This window comes from Zeus faber (assembly GCF_960531495.2).
Source record: "Zeus faber genome assembly, chromosome: 18".
Taxonomy (NCBI): domain Eukaryota; kingdom Metazoa; phylum Chordata; class Actinopteri; order Zeiformes; family Zeidae; genus Zeus; species Zeus faber.
In genome coordinates, this window is record NC_137210.1 from 16,737,353 (window position 1) to 16,759,368 (window position 22,016).

The 22,016-nt window shown below is 39.4% G+C and overlaps 1 protein-coding gene across 1 annotated transcript in view; it reads right to left on the bottom strand.

The window, feature by feature from the left end:
* Nucleotides 1-2,321: 2,321 nt before the first annotated feature.
* rapgef4a (Rap guanine nucleotide exchange factor 4a) overlaps nt 2,322-22,016 on the bottom strand; it is a gene marked incomplete at both ends in the record, with an annotated part of 35,314 nt that continues 15,619 nt past the window's right edge. Inside the window, 27 exons of the mRNA XM_080018858.1 lie at nt 2,322-2,449; nt 2,749-2,803; nt 2,930-2,994; nt 3,171-3,258; nt 3,440-3,490; nt 3,567-3,657; nt 4,223-4,401; nt 4,553-4,678; nt 5,375-5,472; nt 7,548-7,694; nt 8,555-8,633; nt 8,732-8,762; nt 9,200-9,288; nt 9,729-9,872; nt 10,481-10,485; nt 10,575-10,691; nt 10,965-11,050; nt 12,225-12,325; nt 13,162-13,308; nt 13,441-13,517; nt 13,776-13,836; nt 14,534-14,618; nt 14,861-15,044; nt 15,187-15,308; nt 16,495-16,601; nt 18,062-18,081; nt 21,126-21,198. Of these exons, the coding sequence (XP_079874984.1) occupies nt 2,322-2,449; nt 2,749-2,803; nt 2,930-2,994; nt 3,171-3,258; nt 3,440-3,490; nt 3,567-3,657; nt 4,223-4,401; nt 4,553-4,678; nt 5,375-5,472; nt 7,548-7,694; nt 8,555-8,633; nt 8,732-8,762; nt 9,200-9,288; nt 9,729-9,872; nt 10,481-10,485; nt 10,575-10,691; nt 10,965-11,050; nt 12,225-12,325; nt 13,162-13,308; nt 13,441-13,517; nt 13,776-13,836; nt 14,534-14,618; nt 14,861-15,044; nt 15,187-15,308; nt 16,495-16,601; nt 18,062-18,081; nt 21,126-21,198 (2,556 nt within the window). The remainder of the gene's footprint in view (nt 2,450-2,748; nt 2,804-2,929; nt 2,995-3,170; nt 3,259-3,439; nt 3,491-3,566; nt 3,658-4,222; nt 4,402-4,552; nt 4,679-5,374; nt 5,473-7,547; nt 7,695-8,554; nt 8,634-8,731; nt 8,763-9,199; nt 9,289-9,728; nt 9,873-10,480; nt 10,486-10,574; nt 10,692-10,964; nt 11,051-12,224; nt 12,326-13,161; nt 13,309-13,440; nt 13,518-13,775; nt 13,837-14,533; nt 14,619-14,860; nt 15,045-15,186; nt 15,309-16,494; nt 16,602-18,061; nt 18,082-21,125; nt 21,199-22,016) is intronic.

Here is a 22,016-nt window from a genome sequence, read left to right on the forward strand (position 1 = left end):
ACGTTCCGGCAAGTTGCTCAACTCCTTACGTCACTGTTCCTGCGCCGCTTTCCCTCAAAGCGCATTCTGTTGACAACAGCGCCACTCACCGGTGGGAAGGGGAACGTCGGCTGGAAATGGACGCGTAAAAAAACACTACAATATAAATCACTGTAAAGCACTGGAGGAGGAGGAGGAGGAGGAGGAGGAGGAAGAATCTTGAATTGTCACGCAACAGAAATGACCAGAAATCACAATAAAACACTGGAAATTACCAGAAATCACTGCAAAACACTGGAAATGACAAGAAACACACTGGAAATTTTCGAGCTTATAGAGCTTGGTGTGTCAGGACATTTCACTGCATATATGTACGACCGTATGTGTATGTATGTGACAAATAATCTCTTGAACTTGAACTTGAGCTTGAAATTACTACAGATGGCTCGAAACCACTATAAAACACTGGAAATAACTAGAAATGGCTATAAACCATTATAAAACACTGGAAATAACTAGAAATGGCTATAAACCACTATAAAACACTGGAAATAACTAGAAATGGCTATAAACCATTATAAAACACTGGAAATAACTAGAAATGGCTATAAACCACTATAAAACACTGGAAATAACTAAAAATGGCTAGAAACCATTATAAAACACTGGAAATAACGAGAAATGGCTATAAACCATTATAAAACACTGGAAAAAACTAGAAATCACTATAAAACACTGGAGATGACCAGAAATCACTGTAAAACACCATAAATGACTAGAAACCACTATAAAACACTGGGAATAATTAGAAATGGCTAGAAACCACTATCAAACACTGGAAATAACTAGAAATCACTATAAAACACTGGGAATGGCTAGAAACCACTGTAAAACACTGGAAATCACTAGAAAACACTGGAAATTACTAGATATCACTATAAAATGCGATGAATCAGAAGATCGAGGACTTTGCATTTCGGAAATTCTCTTATAAATCTGCAACTTAAGTAAAAGTACAAATACCCTGACACAGAATTGCCCTAGACAAAATGAAATTACCACACTAAATACTACTTAAAGTAAAAGTATATACGTAGTCTGCTCTTAAATGTACTTTAAATAGTCCTTAAAGTAAAAGTTCTTATAATATAACAGAGACTAACGTTTCCTATCATGCATAATATGATTATCATTCAAATGTCATACTATACAGATGTATAGTTTTTTTGTATATAGATTTTTTTTGTTTTACCTTACTCCTACTTTTAATTTAATTTATATTTGTATTCATATTTAATATTTTTATTTTACTTTCTTCAATTACATTTTTTTTTGTAATTCTCTGCCCTGCAGTCTCTGGAATTAGCCTAAAAAGCATTCCACTACATGCTGTACACCGTGCAATATGTATGTGACAAATACATCTTTTGAATCTCTTTTGAATCTACTAAAAAAATACTAAACAAAAAAAAGTGAAGGTGGTGTCACAGTAATGGACCTAAGGATATGGACCTAAAGCAATTTTTATTCGGCTTGATTCTGATAAATATAAATCCCGATAAAAAAATGCAAGGCAACCCATGCAATAATTGTAGAAGAGTAAAAAGTACAAACAGAATATACTTTCAAGTACAGATAACTGAAAAATGTTCTTGTACTTTGTTCCTTTCCACCACTGCAAATCTGACATCTTACTGTAAATAAAGATGTGTAATCCTTGTCTTTAATGAACTTGTCAGTGTGATCAAGCTTAATGAAACTGTATTACAAACCCTTAAATAATGAGAACACCGTAAAATTTACATCCAAGGTTTTATATATATTTACAGAATAGTACAAGCAGGTAAAAACATTTTCCAGCACTGACAGAATTTCAAATAGGAATGTGTTTACGTGAATATACAACCCAACATCGTAATCCTCTGCATGCTGCATGTCAAAATAAATACTTTTTATTTTTACAACACATTGAAACACATAAGAAATCCATAAACTTAAATATTTATAAATATAATTTGATACAAAAAGATTGGAAACGACCGAATATAAGAAAGTCTGGAATCGGCACATTTAAGAATTCGCATCGCATGAAATCAAGTGTGAAATATAATACGTTATAATACCAAAATTTGTCATTTGGTTGTGGATTGTCCTTCTCACTGACTAACGTTGAGATGATGATCTGTGTCTCGATATTGCACGGTTTGTGCTTCCTGTTGCTAAAAATAAATCAAATTTTGGCATATACAGTTACACATAGAAGCTGTTATGTTGTATATGTCAGTGTATGCGAATGTAATCCAAAATAATAAGCAGCATTGTCCCTGAGTGGTTTCCCCCGTTCAGGACCTGCGAGGCTCCAGGCCATGAGAAAGCTGAGTTAATGTCCTTTGGTTGTCGATCACGTTGAGCCGGCGCACGTAGCTGCGCACCTCCGGGTGGTTCTTGTTGGCCTGAGAGGAATCAGAACCTAAAATGGTTTAGATAAAAAAATATATAGTAAAATTTCATAAATAAATAAATAAATAAATAATATCAGTATATAAATTAAAAAAAATGTCACTCAAAATAAAGGAGATGTCTGGGCCAATAATATTTGATTCATTTTTAATCAGTTTAATCAGAATTGTTTTATTATTACAGATGATGATGATGATTATTATTATTATTATTATTATTATTATTATTATTAATAATAATAATAATAATAATAATAATAATAATACATTTTTATGTTTTATTACTATGATTCTTATTTAACATGCTCACTGAATGGCTGGCTTCTGCAGTATCTCACAGTTTTTATGGTGTTGGCGATCATCCTCTGCAAGACACACAACTATGATCAGTTTCATATGAGAAATTAAACAAATTACAAGAACGTTTTTTGCAAATTGTTCATTTTTCAGATCGATTTTTGAGAAAGAGATCTCCTTCATCGTTTTCTCACCATTTTCTCAAAATTGACCAAGTTATCGATGAATGTCTTATTGCCCTCGTGAAAGAATGTCATGTCTGGAGAAAAAAAAAAAAGAAATGTAGCGTCTGTTAAATTTAAGCTAAGAGAAACAACCATATTTTCTGATTTTCTTTGGAGGTAAGCTGATGAAATCAGCGGGGAAAAAAATCACGTAAATATATGACCATTTGCAATCACCAGAGAGAGGGGTCATGGTAATACTTATACTGACCTTTGATTAGCAGCGGCATGAAGGGAATGACTGGTGGCTCCAGCTTGGCCACGGTCAGACGGTAAGCGCGGTGGTTCCTGGACGGGTCCTGTGGAAACAGTCACATGGACCTGAGATCTGCCATCACGGTGCCAAATGGACACATCCACTGAGCCAACGCTGCTCCATCAATACATCACTGCCGTGACAGTAGTGTAAAGGCAGAATTTCATGGACAGAATCCATCGAAAGATTGAACGCGTTCAGAATGCAAGCACAAGAAAACGTACCATCAGGTTTTCAAATTCCCCGTAAAACTTCTTGAATTTGCTGGGAAGTTTCTGTGCATAGAAAATGTGACATAAAGTTAGAATGTATCTCATCTGGAGCCGCTCCATGCAGTGGACAGGAACCCACCTCCCAGGACTGGCTCAGTCGGCTCACTGCTGGGTTGCTCATTCCCATAACGATGGCAAAGAAGGAGTTCAGGTTCTTGTACTCCTTACAGCTTTGAAAACATACAAACAAAGATAACATAGTTAGATAGAGAGATAGATAGATAGATAGATAGATAGATAGATAGATAGATAGATAGATAGATAGATAGATAGATAGATAGATAGATAGATAGATAGATAGATAGATAGATAGATAGATAGATAGATAGAAAGATAGATAGATAGATAGATAGATAGATAGATAGATAGATAGATAGATAGATAGATAATTATTCACCGGAGGGAAATTGCCATGTAACAGAATCTCACATCAACAACAGGCAGTAATAAGAAAAAAAAATGTTTTTTTGATAACCCTAAAAATGTAATAAAAATATGAATATCTGGCAATATACATTAAATGTAAAAACTGACAATAAACTGTAAAAAAATAACCTAACAATGACAATAAATCTGAAAATTAAATGTAAAAATCAACATTGTACAATAAAAAAAAATGGAATATGACAAAATAATAATAATAATAATAATAATAATAATAATAATAACAATAACAAAGTAAGATGCGAATAAGAATGAGCAGCTATCCTCTAACTCGGGACGGGCTCCACTCACTAGGCAGCAATCTTGATGAACTTCTTGAGGAGCTGCACCCTCTTGCAGAGCTGAGCGCACAGACAGAGCTCGGTGATCACCCAGAGCTGGATCTCATTGAACCTCTGCAGGAAGAGGTCCAGGTTGGCCGTGGTTTTACTGAAGTTGTGTCTCCCAAACGTGTGGTAGATGAGTTCGTGCTAGGAGGACATACAGTTAAGAATGAATTCAACGCTATATTTATACTGCTGTACATACTATTTAATGCTATTTTGGATGTACCCATAAGTTAATATGACCAACATTCACAATAATATTAATAATATTTATTTGTAAATATATTATATGTACCTCGTGCATACAGTTGAAGAGCTCCCAGTCGTACACAGTCATGTGGAAGGCCACGTCTTTCGAGCTCATCAACTCAAAACTGGCGACGGAGCCTGTGGATGGGCCCTCCTGCCCGGGTAAAGGCACCTGGGAGATACGGTAAAAAATACATTTAAACATTTCACATTTAATCACACATTCTTTTTCATGTCATCCATCCAATTATTAGTTGTAAAAAACGTAGACAATCATTACCATAAACAATTTTTGGGTTGAAAGAAAAACATAAACATTTTAAAATAAAGGCAAAGCAAGGAAGGCACCGACAGGGAGACGCCACAATGGTTGCAAACAAGGGCAAGTGCGTCATCATCTTTTAAACCAGATTAAATCATAACCATCAAATGCATTGTATTTCTATCATATTCAAGCCTGCGGACAATTCCTGTAAAGGCCAATGCTCGTAATCTAACTTCATAACTAACTTAACTCGATATTTATTGATCCAAGTCAATAACTACAAGTACGTCAAGTTTTGCAAATAAACTGTCAATTCATGAGGGAAAATGCTTTGTCAAAATCAACAGGGTTGAAGAAATATGCACAGGACGAGGATATCAAATATCTGGTCTTAAGCAAATGAGTGTCAAAGCATAATTAGAAGAAACATTGTGTGTGTGTGTGTGTGTGTGTGTGTGTGTGTGTGTGTGTGTGTGTGTGTGTGTGTGGTGTGTGTGTGTGTGTGTGTGTGTGTGTGTGTATGTAGGTCTGTGTGTGCGTGTGTATCTGTATGTGTGTGTGTGTGTGTGCATACACGCGTGCATTCCTCAGGCATGTACGAACCAATGAATCCATCTGATCCCTCGGGCAGACAAACAGGCGGCCGTTTATGCCGAGTGTGGAAAACACGGAAATGTCGTTGGGCTTCAGCACGACTTTATCTGAGGGAGGAAGAAAGATCGTAACTAGAACTCAAAATCAGTACGTACACCACACGATAGGCCTAGGGTTTGCGGGACGGGTGGGGTGCGAGCTATGTGGGTGGGGACGGGCGGGCGGCTGCGATCTTGCCCGTCACGCTCATGCCCTGACGTTCTTCATGTCCGTCCTGAAATTTTAATTCCAGTCATATTAGCTTAACACATACACTTGCACATAAATCTTACTCCAAACAACACTCCACCAGACCCGGGTCTGCGGGGCAGGAGGGGTGCGAGTGATACGGGCTTCGACTTGCTTGGAGGACTCGCAGCCCCACACCCTGCAATTTTAACCGCAATTTCCAACAGCAGACATTGAGCACTGGGGTATTTCGGGGTGGCGGGGAGCTGGTGGGTTAGGCTGGGAGTGTGGTTGGCCAGGGGGGCGACCGGGTGGCCCCCCCATGGGCTGGGTTCGAGTCCTGGCGGCTTGCATCTGGTGCAGGGTGGTTTCTGTCGTGGCGCTGGACCTGGCCCTGGGTCTGCAGCCCATACCGGCCGTCCACGGCACAGGTTCTGCGCCTGTGTCCGCGTCTTGTGCCTGCACATGGAGGCCGGTTGTATGTGTGAGCCTCAGGGGTGCAGGGTCTCCTTGCTACCATATAATATCGACCTCATAGGCCACAACTAACTGGGACAAGTCCTGTACACTCACTGGTGGACACATCACACATCACACACATCACATGCACAAGCGCACACACACACACACACACACAAACACACACACACACACACACACACACACACACACACACACACACACACACACACACACACACACACACACACACACACACACACACACACACACACACACACACACACACACACACATACCACCAGCACCTGGTTTGAACCCACCTCCAACACCCTCCTGACTACTTCCCTTTCCTTTCCTCCCTCATTTACTGCCATAAATACTGTATGACAGGAAGAGGCCACGTTCCCAATTGCTGTTCGAGTTTTTCCAGTTTGGACTTAATTAGCACTGTTTTGTCGATACATGTTGTCGTCTGATGTTTCTATGTTTATGCTTTCCAATGTACATGTTTTTGTTTGGTTATATGTTTATTTGTCTCACTCGTGGTGATTCTCCCCCTCTTAGAGTAGTGATTAGTTGTTTAAAGACCAAAACATGTTATAGATAGTGAGATAGTTCCCCATAAAGGGGGATTGGTGGCAGTTTTGTGAAACAAAAAACTGTGCCTTGTCATCCTACAGGTCGTCCACAGGACAGAGTTGTTGCAGCAGTACTTGATGATTTAAGAATGAATAAAGAGTTGCATTGCAGGTTGAGAACTTGAATTCCACTTGCAGACTAACTCTGTCCTAAATGCAATGGCACAAATACTCTGTGTTGTTTGCGCAGCATGCTGACAGCACAGGCTAAAAAATATATAATAATAATAATAATAAAATAAAATAAAATGTAATCAAGAGCTCATTTTTTTTATCCCTCCAAAAGAAAAAAAAAAGGTTACACAGACCGACAAATATTCGCAGTACTAATGACTCCCTTGAATAACTGTTGCTCGACATGCCTGGAGTTGCCATGATTGACTGTTTGCAGCTAATATTTCTGACACATGAAAATGACCAGGACAGCTGGAACCTGGAGTTCAACGCTGCAGATCCAAGATGACAAAAAGTATTTATAATAAGCAGTATGAACCAACTGAAAGGGTCAAAAACAGCCCATGCAAAGTATCCCTGCTCCTCAGCAGGGACAGCGGAGTGTCCACACAGAGGGTCCGAGCGGCGACCGGACCGCCTAGAATGTTAGAATGTTAAGTTGCAGCAGAAAGAGAAACACTGATCCGAGGTTTTCCGGAAGCTAATTAAGCCGTCCACATTCTAAACCCTGGCACCTTGCTGCCACTCGGCCGCGCCGAGGCAAAAAAAAAAGAAAAGAGACCCATTTGTTTCCCACTAAATCAGCCTCCGATGGACGGGCACGAAGCCACGCTGGTTCCTCCTGAAATAGAAGGATTCCTGCGGTGGTTTGATTAGCGTGCGGCTGCCGTTCTTCTCACCTCCGGCCGAGCTGAGGCTGACCAGCAGCAGCTCCTCCGCTGACCCCAGCTTGTCGGCCACGGCGCTGGTCACCTCCCGGACGCTGGCGGCCACCGGCACCCGGATGGTGGTGTAGGTGTGGTCGCAGCAGTAGACTTTGAAAAGGACTGGGGGAACACACAGGAGCACGACCCACTGCATCAGAAACGACAGTCATTTCTAATGCCAGACACTGAAATATTTGTATAATAATTTAGACCTACTGATACATTGTTATCCATGTCTGTATTATTGTATACATATTTATCCATCCTACACAGTATATCCATCTATACTCATATTTTATACCAGATAGCCATACCATACTGCCACTAAGTTGAGCTGTTGCCCTTTAACTTAACTCATCCTGTGCATAGAATCACATTTTGTATATTTGGCTATTTTTGTTTTTTATTTGGATATCTTTGCATATTTGACTATTTTTTTCAGACAGTTTTTTTAATGTTAATTGTTTGTACAGTAATGCACCAATCCTAATCATGACAAATTAGTAGTACATGAAAATGTATTACATTCTGACTCTGAAATAAAACTATCTGTCTATCACTAAGTAGTGATAGACAGATAGTGCTGCCTTTATAAAGCATATACTAACACAAGCGTGAAATTTGAATATCTGAAAATAACCAAGTCAAGTCCGTCTAATTGGCTATTTAGTCTTAAATACAAAGCTGTAGTACAACAAATCAGATACAATATTATTATACGATGATAGAGTTGCCAGTATTGTCTGTCCATGGTTCTCCACCTTTTTTGGCCCTTGATCCTGTATTTAGGTCCCAAAAGTCCCGTGTACAGTAGGCTATTTGTATGATATCACAGAGCATGGAAGGGGATCCCAATGAAATAGATGTTAATGACGAAATATTTCAAATCTATTGAACTTGTTTTTTAAATTGAAAATACTGTATGTCAATCAAATATCAATATACCGTTCTTGGAAATGTCCCAAATGTCACTCACTCACTTTCATCTGAGCTTTTGATCGGCTGTCGTTTCTGCAGCTTCTCGTCACCCATGCTGAACTCTCTCAGGAGGACTTTGTGCTGGAAAAGATGTTAACACGCTTTCACCCAAAGCCATCACGACAGACACACGTTTCATTTTGAAAGTTCTCTGGATAAGGGCGATGTTAATCACACACCTGTTTCTGTGAGGAACTGGCATTTTCAGTGCTGAAATATGAATGAAAGGAATGTTTAGATTAGATTAGATGGCACTTTATCTATTCCAACGACAACAATTTCATTATTCTAAGACACACAGCCACTGTTATAAGGGAGTAGCCCTCAAAAAACGTACATACAAGTAGATTATTTTACCATTTAAATACTGACTTTTATTGGTCTATTCCTGATGGAACTCCTTTCACTATCCAGTCATGTTCTGTGCCAGAGTGACGACTTATTCAGTCCAAAAAACAAGTATCATATACTTGCACACCAAGCACAAAGAGCTTATGTTTATGCCTGATAAGCAGTGTCGGTTGTGTGGAAATAAATTAGCTTGATTTCGCAATTTTACAAACTGCTGATATGTGGGCACTTTAACTAAATGATCATAATTCGTAGTCGTATTTCCCACCTGGACATTGACAAACTGTGTTACTTACTTGTGTTTTACAATTTTCTCCAAGTCGGGTAGTGTGTCTTTAAGAGGTAGAATCACTCGTGCATCAGCAGATACTGACACAAGAAACTCCTGTGAAACAAATTTTCATGTGAGGTAACCCTAGAAAAATAAACTAGAAAAATAAAAATCAAACAATTGAAGAAATGTTTTATATATATATATGTAGATAGATAGATAATACAACAATAAAAATAAATAAATAAATAAAGGAATAGTACACATACAGTACGTATAGTACAAGTATCCAGAAGGCGAGGAGGACTTGGCAATATTGAGGAATTTACTATGATGATAATCAATGGGGAATTCTACATAAAATGGACATCATATCATCATGAATGCCAATTAATACATAATTCCATGCAGTGAATGTAATGAAGGTCCATCACATATGCATAAAAAAACAAAACAATTTTAGATGGTCTGGGTCATCCTATCAATTGTTAACATTATGAACCATAACCGTGAAACGAAACAGTGTGGATGTGTCCCAGGCTGGTGGGTCTCACCTCCAGGAAGGCGAGGGAGGCATCCTCGTCCTGGAGCTGCTCCCCGTGCACGGACGCCCACTGCAGCACCAGGCGGATCACCCTGCGCTTGTTGTTCAGGGTGTAGTCCAGTTTCTCCTGCTCAGAGCCCCGAGAGGCCTGAGCCTGGTAGGTGGCCAGTGGTTAAAGATCACAACATCAGCCGGGTACACAGTATGTGTATATATACAATTTTATTTATATATATTTTTAGATATTTTTTTCAATATATTATATATAATCTAGATTACATATATATATATATATATATATATATATATATATATATATATATATATATATATATATATATATATATATATATATATATATATAATAAAAAATACATTTACAAAATAATATAAAATAAAATAATACCTATGGCTTAAGATTGGAACACTAAAAATAAATAAATAACAATTAATTTTCCTCAACCCAACTGATGAAAACAAACCTCATCACATTCTATTTATTGCAACATTTCTAACAGTGGTTTAAAATCCCTCGACATTCTAACTATTTCACAAAAATATGTCAATCTGCTCAAATAAATGCCTTTACAGGTGATATATGTCATATTTAAGACATCTCTCTCTATGCACATGTATACACACATTTCTTCTGCTTTTCCCAGTCTGGGGTCACAGAGGGGCTGACACTGGTGGTCTCCCGGCAATCCATCACAGGGTGACACACATTCATTCAACCAATTTAATTTAGTTTCTCACACGAACCTGGCCTGAATGTGTTCAGAGGAGGGAGGAAACAAAACTCGACACAAACTGAGCCCTGTGAAAAGCAACCTGAGGAGCAATAGAGCCACAGAACCATCGAGCCAAGAAAACCCGGCTTCCATCAAAGGATATTGGGCCATGAGCACTGGACAGAGCTGAGCGTTGGGGATGAAGACGCAGTGCATGAGTACAAAGTCGTCCAGGACCAGGTCTGCGAAGGGAAAGGCGGAGGAAAAGGTCAAACCAGACACTGAGTGACGCCAGCAGCAGCTGAGATCAGGGAGTGTCATTGGTCTGGCTCCGTTACCTCCAGACCAGAACTAATTGGATCAGTTCTGTGATTTGTGATAAATAAAAACGCATGACACGCGACAGTACTGACATGAGGGAGGAGGCAATCGGATCAGGAGGTGACCGTGAACCACAGTAAAATCCATTGAAATTGATATCGGTGCTGCTTTCAATACTGTACACCGGGGAATACCTGACTCTGTGAAATGGGAATCCAGTCGTGTCATTTCGAGGAGGTGCTCCAGAATCTTCTCAGGCGTCCCCGACATCACGGTGTATCTGGAGCGACACAGTGAAGCAAACCCTTCACTAATCAACAACCTCCGTCTCCCCCTTGCCGCTTCGTGGCACGCCGGCGGCCCTCCACCTCTCTGTGTCACTTCAGCACGCGCTCATAATTACTTCATTTGATGACAATCCGGTTTTCAGGGGTCTCCGCCGATTGGAGATTAAGGGGCGTTTGGGTAAAGTGGCATGGACGAGCACAGCCAGGCCATTACGGGGAATCAAAACAATACGACCGGGGCTGATTTCATTATTTGCGCTCCACATCACCAGGAAGGAACGGAGCGAAACGGTGTGTTTTCAACATTTTAGGGGGAGGGCGCCAGCTTGACATCCATGCCACTACCCAAGTGAGAGGAGAAGAGTTGATTAGAAGGAGACGCTGCACGAGTGACAGTGACTGTAAAGCAAGGGAGTCGTATAATTAAAGTGTCCCTCTCTATTAGAACGCCCCCGAAATGAGTACAAAGATGCCTCTATCAGGACAGCACTCGTTGGATTGAATTGATCAGCCATGCCATCCTGGTGTTTGTTTTAAGAACAAAAAGGATATATTTTCAAAAAATCCACAGTCTCTGACGGATACATAAATTCCTTATCAATAAGGTAAATTGTACATCTGATTGAATTGGGATTTAACATATTTCAGATTTACTCATAATGCTACTTGCTGACCATACAACTTTGCAGTACTCTGCCCAGACCCAATAAGAAACGTTTTTTTGAAACAAGAGAAAGAATAACTTACCTATGCCTTGCCTGTCACTTCAGCATAATTCATACAGTTAATGATAATGATTGGATCGAATGGGCAGTCATCGAAAGTAGGGCTTGGCAATATTGGCTTAATTGCAATGTTTTTTTTGATGAAAACCTCAATATCGATAATGTTATGATATGTTGGGGATGACTATTAGTGCTTTCATAAGAAATAATTAGAGAAACAATCATCAGCAATGTGGATATTATGACTAAGGAGGTAGAGCTGTTGATTAGAACAGCTAGAACAGTCTATGAAGTTCAGGAAATTGCATGACTTTACTGTAATGCAGCCTGTGAGGCAACATTTAGGTATATCATGATATAACGATATCTGGTCCCATATCACAATGTCGACATTATATCAATTTATCGAGAAATGCGAGTTTCGTCTGCAGGGCTCATTTACTTGTGGTGGGAGGATGAGTTGCGTCCACCGCTGATGCTCTTCTCCAGGACCAGGACGTCCTGGTCGTGCTCCTTCAGACGCACCGTGTTCGCCTCCACATCCTTCCCAGTAAACACACACACACGTCAGTCCCGGTCATAAAATGACACCACAGCTCTGCAACGCAGCGGCAGAACTGATACAAATGTCAAGGTGGAGGAGCGATGCGCAGCTTGGTGAAATACAAGGAGCGTCACCGTACTTGTATTTATAGCTGCCTTTACAACAAAGACAATGTTTGCACCACGATTCAAGCATCCCCCACTGATCCGTTCTGCTGTCAGACTGCAAAAGTGGCCGTGATTTCTCCGCGAGCAGAGGCAGGGGTGTGACATCAGCACTGGCTCGCTAAGAAGGGAGGATTATCTGGCTCGCCCGGGGGACAGACAGAGCCTGGACGTCAGCATTCTGACGGCCCGCAACCACGCCAGCCTGGGGCAGCTGGACGCTTACGTGGGAAACTTTTGGGAACCTATGCGTGCAGACGTGTACTAAAAGCCTGTCTGCCTTCCTTAGTCCCACATCATGTGGATTAGTGTGATCCACTTTTAACTTCAAATAATCTAAAACTAAATCAGGTAAAAACATACACCAACAACCAAAAATCGACCCATAAAACAGGACCACAAACTAGAAACAGAAGAACAAACTAAATGGCTTTTATTAATGTCTAGGGGAGGAAGCGTTTGCAAAAAAAATAAAAATAAATAACAGAAATGCCAGTCCGGTCATTAAATCGAGCCTGAAGATACACGTCATTATTTAATCATTTGAAATGAACTGCTGTGATGCATCAAAGTGAACGGGAAACGTGCTTGCATTTAACCAGCAGGCGGCGATAGTGCTGTAGATTTACTGAGAGCTACATGACGACGGCCTGAAATGAAGGGAGACTTGCCCTTAAGATCCTGTTGAAGTCCTCCTTGTCCACCCGCAGGAAGTGACAGTTGTCCTCTCGCAGGACAATGGAGGCGGAACGGGGGGCGTCGTTGACGAGGGCGAGCTTTCCGAAGTCGTCCCCCTCGTGTAGAGTGCAAACAACCCCCTGTGGGCCACAGCAGACAGAGCGAGGGGGTCATTTAAAACCGGCCGGAAAGGTGTCTCTGAAAACTGACCTCGCCGTGTTACAGTGAATTCCAGTGCATGTTGATCTGACCCGATATGAAGGAATACCTACTTTTCCATAAATGACCACGTTGACCGAACCCTTTAGAATAATGTACCACGATGTGCCCTCTTCCCCCTGACTGAACACTGGGGAGGACAAGAGGTCATTGAAATCCAGCTGCAGTCATAGTTTTCAAGCATCTCATTAAAACAAGACTTAGAAACTGGAACAGAAAGTAAAGTAGTCTGGTCTACTCCAGAAATCACAGAAGGAGCATTATGACTCTATAGGATGCTTTCTGTTAAGACACATATCCTGGACGTGAAAAAAGGTCCCCCTCAGTAGGATTCTGCTCCCAGTGTAACATTTTTATTGTGTCGCGGGGTTGGTTTGACGTTACTTACGCACGGTTCCAGCTTTCGTGTGGGACTCAAAGATCAGCACTCCTGCCAGTTCCCGCTTCACCTGCAATACCAGCACAGATTGGTGTCAGAGACAGATCACTACTGGAACAGTTTTTATTATTATTATTATTATTATTATTATTAGTAGTAGTAGTAGTAGTAGTAGTAGTAGTAGTAATAATATTATTATCATTTATTTATTTATTTATTCTTTTAGTGTTGTGAAACTGTGGAACCATAGCAACACATCATAAATGTAAGTTTTGATTTGAAAGCATCCAAAATAAATATTTTGGATAAAAGACAGCAGCTCAGTCAGTGGGGCAGTTTAGATAAGTGCCGCGAATGAATTATACCACCACATATGCTTGTATGCTGCATCCAAAAAGGTGTTAATTCAAAGGTGTTTGAGCATTTATTTCAATGGACCATAACAATCCAGAAATAATCCCAAACTCTATTGTTTTATGGCAGAAATGAGGGTTCCAAAATGAGGGTTCCAAAAAAATGTATACACCGGGGTGGCTGCTCTGTTTTCAGTTTGAAGTCCTTGCAGTTTGCTGCAAGCGTAGTTGGACTGAAAATGTTTTAAGTTTTAGGGTCTAAAATACACATTCAGATGAGAACTTCTACTAGACTGAGCCGGCTGCAGCGTCTGTACACTGGAATAACCTTTATTTAAATCCTCAGAAAACACATTACTTTTCAATGGTGCCAAGGCTTGTACGTGTGATGTCTCTCTGCGAATCTCAACTCACAGTGGTGGATAAATGAGATAAGGCCTTAATATGAAGCAGCTCTTCGTAGATGATCTCCAAATCGTCAGGAGTTCTCTCTGCTGGGCTGGGGAACAGGAAAAATGTAATTCAAACTTAAATACTGTCATGCAAATTATGCTTTTTTATCATTGTTTTTTAAACTCATTATAAATAAGTAGGTTAGTAAAGCTTTATTTATATAGCACATTTCAGAACACAGTGCTCCAAAGTGATGTGCAGACACTGAAAAGAATCAGAATATAATTTACCAAAATATATCAAAATAAATCAAATAAAATAAATCAAATTAAAAAAACGATGGCGTACTGTTTTCGGAGGATCATCCTCATGTGAGCGTCTGGACCGATCTGAGCGAGCAGCAGCAGCGTGTCCTGCAGTTCCTCCTGGCTCTGCTTCCACTCCTCCTCGCTGGGCAGAGCAGCGTTCTCCTCTTCATCGTCCAGGAAGCGATAGAACAGATACTTGTCCTGGAAGCTGGCCTCCAGATCCACTGAGACCCAAATAAAATATAAGGAGAAATATGATGAACTAAAAGACACAAGGCATTTCATACTGGTAAGACTTTCTGTGCATTACATAGATATACATGTATATATATATATATATATGTATATATATATCCCAAATCATACCATGGTTGAGAACACCTTCTTCCAGGAGCACCTGCCACATGCCCACAGCTTGAATGCGAGAGTGGACACATGAGCTCTGCTGCATCTGCCAGTCGACCAGCTCCGTCCCCACGCAGCACTGCCTGCGGCACGGAGCACAAACTCACTAAATCTGGAGTGGACGGAGGCTCAGGTCACCGTGCCAACAGTATAACACAGTGCGACCTAAGGTGCTGATATTAATGCAATTATTATCAATGCAATTTTCTCTAATTAGCTTACTCTTACTCTGTTGTTAATTTGTTTGATTATTTTAATTATTTTATTATTCTACTTTGTAAATGTGTTGCATGTTTGCTTTGCTTTTATTGTTGCAATGCGTTGGCCTTCTTTTAATGCAAAGCACTTGTGTTATACAAATAAAGGTTATTAATATTATTATTATATCCTGCAAGAAATTCACAGCCTCAATAATAATAATAATAATAAGAAGAAGAAGAAGAAGAAGAAATACTTTATTATTTAAACAACATTAATATAGCATCTTTCAAAAACACAAGTGCACATTATCAAGTGCGTCACAAATGCACAATATAAAAGTTAAAAGACAGTGAAGGAGTCAAAAAAAAAATTGTTAAAATAGTGTTAAAATAGTCATTATAATCATGTCCTTAATTTCGAACGCAAATGTAAAATTAACTCATAAAAAAATCATACATACATAAGACAATAAGACTTAAAACAGAACTGAACGCAAGAATTTCCCTCCCCGGAGAAGATACTATATTAATTATTATCTTAAATTTAGCTGTACAAGTGCACTCCGTGTTAACCATGTCCATGTGTAGATAAACGTGTATAAATGTGTTAATCTTTATCTGGTTTTATCTCTTTCTTGAGTTTCACTGTTTTTGCTTCTGTAGCCAGGGGTTAATAAGGTCTCATCTCATCCCACCCCAACCACTCTCACCCCATCCCGTCTCATCCCATCCCATTCCATCCAATACCATCCTATACCATCTCCTCCCATCCCATCCCATCCCGTCTCATCCCATCCCATCTCATCTCATCTCATCTCATCCCATCCCATCCCATCCCATCCCATCCTATCCCATCTCATCCCATCTCATCTCATCTCATTTAATCTCATCTCATCTCATCCCGTCTCATCCCATCCCATCCCATCTCATGCCATGTCATGTCATGTCATGTCATGTCATGTCATGTCATGTCATGTCATCCCATCCCATCCCATCCCACCCCATCCCATCTCATCTCATCTCATAGAGAGGTAGACCGTTCCGTGTAGGACGTGCGACTGGAACCCACCTGTACGTTTTCAGGTGGAACTTCCTGTCTCTGATCACGTGCGGCGCTCGGGATAGGATTGCGTGACGCAGAACCGTCCCCGCACGCAGGATCCTCTCTGAGGGCACCTGACCGGCACGCAGGGGAGGGAAGATTTAGAAATGGAGCCGAAGATCAGAGCTCAGCCGTGTTGAGGAGGAGGCGGTGTCATGGTGGAGCAAGTTTAATACCTGAGAAATAGATTTAGGACGGGGTTTGGCTGGACTTTCCACGTGCGGCTTCTGCAAAACACAATGCACCGAAGGAATTACTTGAATGTAAAATGAACACGATGAATGGGAAATTGTGATGAAATAGAAATCAACACAAACAAATAAATGTTATTAATAGTTTCACTATTTTTGCCTCAACATCCTTGTGAGGACGTTACCACTCCGACACAACGCAGATTAATTCATAAGAAATTCCGCTGGGTAGTACAACACACTCTATGACAAGTGACACTTAATTACGTACACGGAGAGCTCCAGTCCTTGTTTGGAAATTGATTACAATTCATAACATTAATGAATTAATTTCAGGAAAAGGTAGGTGTGTTTGTGTGTGTGTGTGTGTGTGTGTGTGTGTGTGTGTGTGTGTGTGTGTGTGTGTGTGTGTGTGTGTGTGTGTGTGTGTGGGTGTGGGTGTGGGTGTATGTCTACATTGTCAGTTTTGTCTGTTTACATAAAGTTGTCAGTGAGAGAAGAGTGCTGGGGTTATAGTTATGTGAGTGTGTGCGTGTGTGTGTGTGTGTGCGTGTGCGTGCGTGCGTGCGTGCGTGTGTGTGTGTGTGTGTGTGTGTGTGTGTGTGCGTGTGTGTGTGTGTGTGTGTGCGTGTGCGTGTGTGACATTTAAATTGCTAACTCCACGCTCCAGTGGACGTCGTAGCTCGCAGTTGCACTCAAAGATCCATTTATGTAAAGACTTTAAGATCCCATTATTTATTAATCAGTAAAAAACCGTCTGGCTGATCAACGTCCTCAGAGGTCGAGTGTAAGAACGTATTATTTATGAGACGCTGTGGTGGTATTATGGTTACGATTTTTTTTCAATTTTATTTTATTGCATAACAAGAAATTAATATACCGCCCTTTCGGCTTTTCTCAGAATAAAAATGAACGAATTTCAACACAACGCAAAATATTTAGTTATGTAACGTTGGGATCTATATAGAGCTCTGTCTGTCCGTGCCATCTGAACTCTGAACAAAGCCAGAGCGTCTATAAATCAGGGGCGTGGTCTGTGCTAAAGGAAATGAGCTCTGGAGCCGAGGTGGTGCAGGAACTGGAGCTCCACGGACACCTCTTTATATTTAGACAAACTTTAAACAAACTTTAAACACCACATTCCACAATCATCGGTATAGTTTCTGGGAGACGCTGATGTCGTTATGTCACAGGGAATCCACACAGTGTTAAGAACATATTAAAAGTTTGCAGAACATCGCAGAACAAGATATGAATTAATATAGTTTATTAATTATATACAGTGTCAGACATATTACCTTATTCTGAAGTTCAGGAACTGAACCAAAAGAGTTGTTGCTTATGTTCTCTTTGTCTGGCATTTCTGAATGGGAAAAATGTAAATAAAAAGTATTAATATCAAATAATCTATAATTTTATATACAGTAATGCAAAGCTTATTGTCTAAACACAGTAAAGGAAAAAGGTGAATATTTAGATGGAATGACAAGTCATATAATACAATTCACCTCCTTTACCTTTTAAACAGATCTACAAAACAGATGAATCAACAGAAGTCCATCCATTCTCTGATTCTGCGCACGAAACGCTGTGATGCGTTGCTGTGCGGAATACGGCGTCCGATGCGTCAAGTTCTGGTCCGACAGCACTAACCGAAGCCATGTTGCTCAAGTTTTGTTTTTAAGAAATAGGGCTTAAAACTAAGTAAATAAGTCACATATTTCAAAATAATCAGATGGCACCATATTCACTATCAATAAATCTCTTTTTATGCAAGTGAAGTGTGTGTATATATTCATTTTCGCACAATGCAAACACTATATAAAGATCATTTTAAACTCTTATTCATGGAACGTGGTAAATGTTCAGCAGAGTAAGCGACTCACTATCAAAAAGGAAATGATTGAAATGAGGAATTGTTGTTCTGGGAAAAAACGAGTCTCCTTTTCCCTGACAAAATTTGTGACGTGAAACTCAGACACAGTTCATCCGACGGCATTCGATGCGAAGCTTGCGGTCCCCTGAGAGCTCAATGCATGGCAACTAAAGAAAACCCACGCAAATAGACAAAACACAAGCAAAATACAAAAAACACAACCGCATCAACGGAAAACACAAACATAAAACCACATTACCAAAGTGAACTTGAACTTGAACTTGAGCTGCACCAGATGCACTGATTTATCTGCAATAAAATATATTAAATTAAATTATTTAATGTCTGTAATTATCCTCCATCTGCTTCCTCCATGCAATTCATAAAAAATAATAATAAAAAACCTTTTATATGAATCCGCAGTTTTCATTTTAGCCATTTAATTGCCATGTTCCAGAGAAAAATAGCAAGTCTGCCAAGTTCGTGAACTACACTTACGGGTTCATCCCTGCCAACGAATCCGTGTTGATCACTGAATGACTGATTAGTTCGCAGGGATAAACGTGATCCTGAATCACGTTCGATCGCAACTGACTGAGAACTCAACTGAGCTGACTGATGAACGGATCGTTTCAGGAAGTGATTCAGTTCAGTTTCGTTCGCCCAAAGGATTTGCATCGGTCGCAAACTTCACCACACTATCACGCAGCCAGTAGAAGCTGTTTTCTGTGGAACATCGCACTTAAATGGCTTGAATAAAAACTGTAGATTGATATAAAAGTTGTTTTTTTTCTGTTTATTAATTGCATGGAGGAAGCAGATGGAGGATTTGGACACGGTTGTCTCATGTGGTGTGACTGGTCTGTTATAGTTTGGCTTCAGGTTGTTGCTTGTATAAATTCTTATATATAATTACAGACAAAAAATAATTAAGTTTAATATATTTCATTGCAGTTAAATCAGTATATCTGGTATGTCTCACTTCCCTAATTGTGTGGCTCAATTCCGTAATGTGATTTTGTGATTGTGTTTTGTGTTAATGCTGTTGTGTTTTCTGTGGTTGTGTTTTCTGTTAATGTGGTTGTGTTTTCTGTTCATGTGTTTGTGTTTTCTGTTAATGTGGTTGTGTTTTCTGTTAATGCGGTTGTGTTTTCTGTTCATGTGGTTGTGTTTTCCTTTAATGCGATTGAGTTTTCTGTTAATGCGGTTGCGGTTGTGTTTTCTGTTAATGCGGTTGCGCTTTCTGCTAATGCGGTTGTGTTTTCTGTTAATGCGTTTGTGTTTTCTGTTAATGCGTTTGTGTTTTTCGTAATTTGCATGTGTTTTGTCTATTTGCATGTGTTTCCTTAAGTTGGAGTGCATTGAGCTCTCAGGGCCACTGTAGAAGCTGGCTTTAATACAACTTTAGTTGTTCAGTTATTCATCATTGCACAATCCACCATCGCATTTTATCAGTCATGTCACCTGGAATTGCCCTTATGCAATCAAAAGAAAGATAAATTGATAGTTTTATAATATCTTATGATATCTTTGTATCAACTGCAACAATATTTCTGTTAAATGTAATTGTTGTCATTTCTATAATGAATATTTGTCCCCTGGCAACATTAATATCTCAGTGTCAGCGGTGGAGCTGGTGCTGGTGCTGTTCCCTGCGGGGGGTGCAGCAGAGTGAATCAAAGCGGCTGAAGTCACAATCGTATCTGCGAGGAAATACCCAGCTATTCTTAGACGTGACTTTCAGATCATGATGCCCAAAAACAAAGACAGAAACTCTGAATTCCAGGGAAGGTCGAGTCCTACATCGTAGCCGTCACTCTACTATTTTAAACTGCGCTCCATCTAGGAACAAACACATAAAACATCTTTTTTTGGGGGTGGGAAAATTCCCCTTTTTGCGTGTGTGTGTGTGTGTGTGTGTGTGTGTGTGTGTGTGTTTTTTTTAGGGGGGGGGGGGCGCTGTTTTGATCACTCCAATGATATTAAGTAAAATCCAATATGAGTAATTATGGACAGTGTCCGAGGTCAAGTTTAATATTAAGTACTGACAGAACAGTAAATTATTATTTTTTTTACACATTAGCAATTAATTGCAGTAGTTATCTTGCATAAAAGATATCAATTGTCTAAGATGTGTGGAAAAAGTGGATATACTGTATACCGGACTATTTTAAGGAATACGGTTTTTGTTTTTGTACTCAATGTAGAACCTGCTGTGCAGCATAATAATAATAATAATAATAATAATAATAATAATAATAATAATAATAATAATAATAATAATAATAATATAATATTCATAGTTATTCATTTAAGTTCATTAAAATAGTCCTCAATCAATCAAACAAAAGTGGAATCGATGGAATTCGATTCCACTTTCATAAGCAAGTATGACAAATTCTATAAAGAAGGTGCACAATTAGTTACAGCTCCAAATTCTGTGAATCGACATAAATTGATTTGGAAAAGAATCACGATTAAGGTTGAATTAAATGATTGACAAAAATGTGAAACTAAAAAGTGCATCTCACTGTCACTACTGGGGCTACTTTCCATCACACCGTACGGCGGGGCCAGCAGTCCAGCCATGCACTGACGATGTTTCTGGGAAGAGACAGGAAAGGGAACACCAGATTAAAAACAAACCACAAAAAAAATATTAGCTCCAGTGTGACAAGTAGGAGAATTTTCTACTCCTGTATTGTTTTTAGCATGCGTGTCAACATGAATAGTTCCAATAAACAGGATGATAATGAAATACACGCATCTTTCTTACTTAATGAGAAGCATTTCAAGTATCACAGACCATGTTGATTATAATAAACATTTAGTCCACCTTAAAAAATATATGTAGAACAGTTGAGGCTGTACTCATGTTGAGCACCGCTTTTGTGCCTACATATAAGATTTGACTCCAAACCATAAACATTGACGAGGAATAGTTACAGAGGCCGTAATAAAAAAGATGAATCTGTTGTTTTGAAATATTAAAAATACAGCAGATCACACTTTGTTAAATTGTTAAATAATCACTGTAATACAACTTGTCCTGTGGTGAGGAATGAGTGGGGGATGTTTTGTTTACATTTAAAACCTTATTATTATTTCTCTAGCATGATTTACATGTTTAAACACAGCCTTATTAATCTATTATTATACAAATATTACATTTCACTGCATATATGTATGGAAGTATGTATATGTATGTGACAAATAAAAATCTTGAATCTTGAATCTTGAATCTTGAAATACATATTTAGGGTTTCGTAGTTCTCATAGTGTTCTTGAAAGGATGAGAAAATCAGTGAAGCTATAATTACTTCTGCAATTTATCAAATGACTCAATATGTCAATATGCTCAATATGGCTTCATTACTGTGTCTTTCTCTATATCCATTTGGTTTATTTTATGCTACTTACAG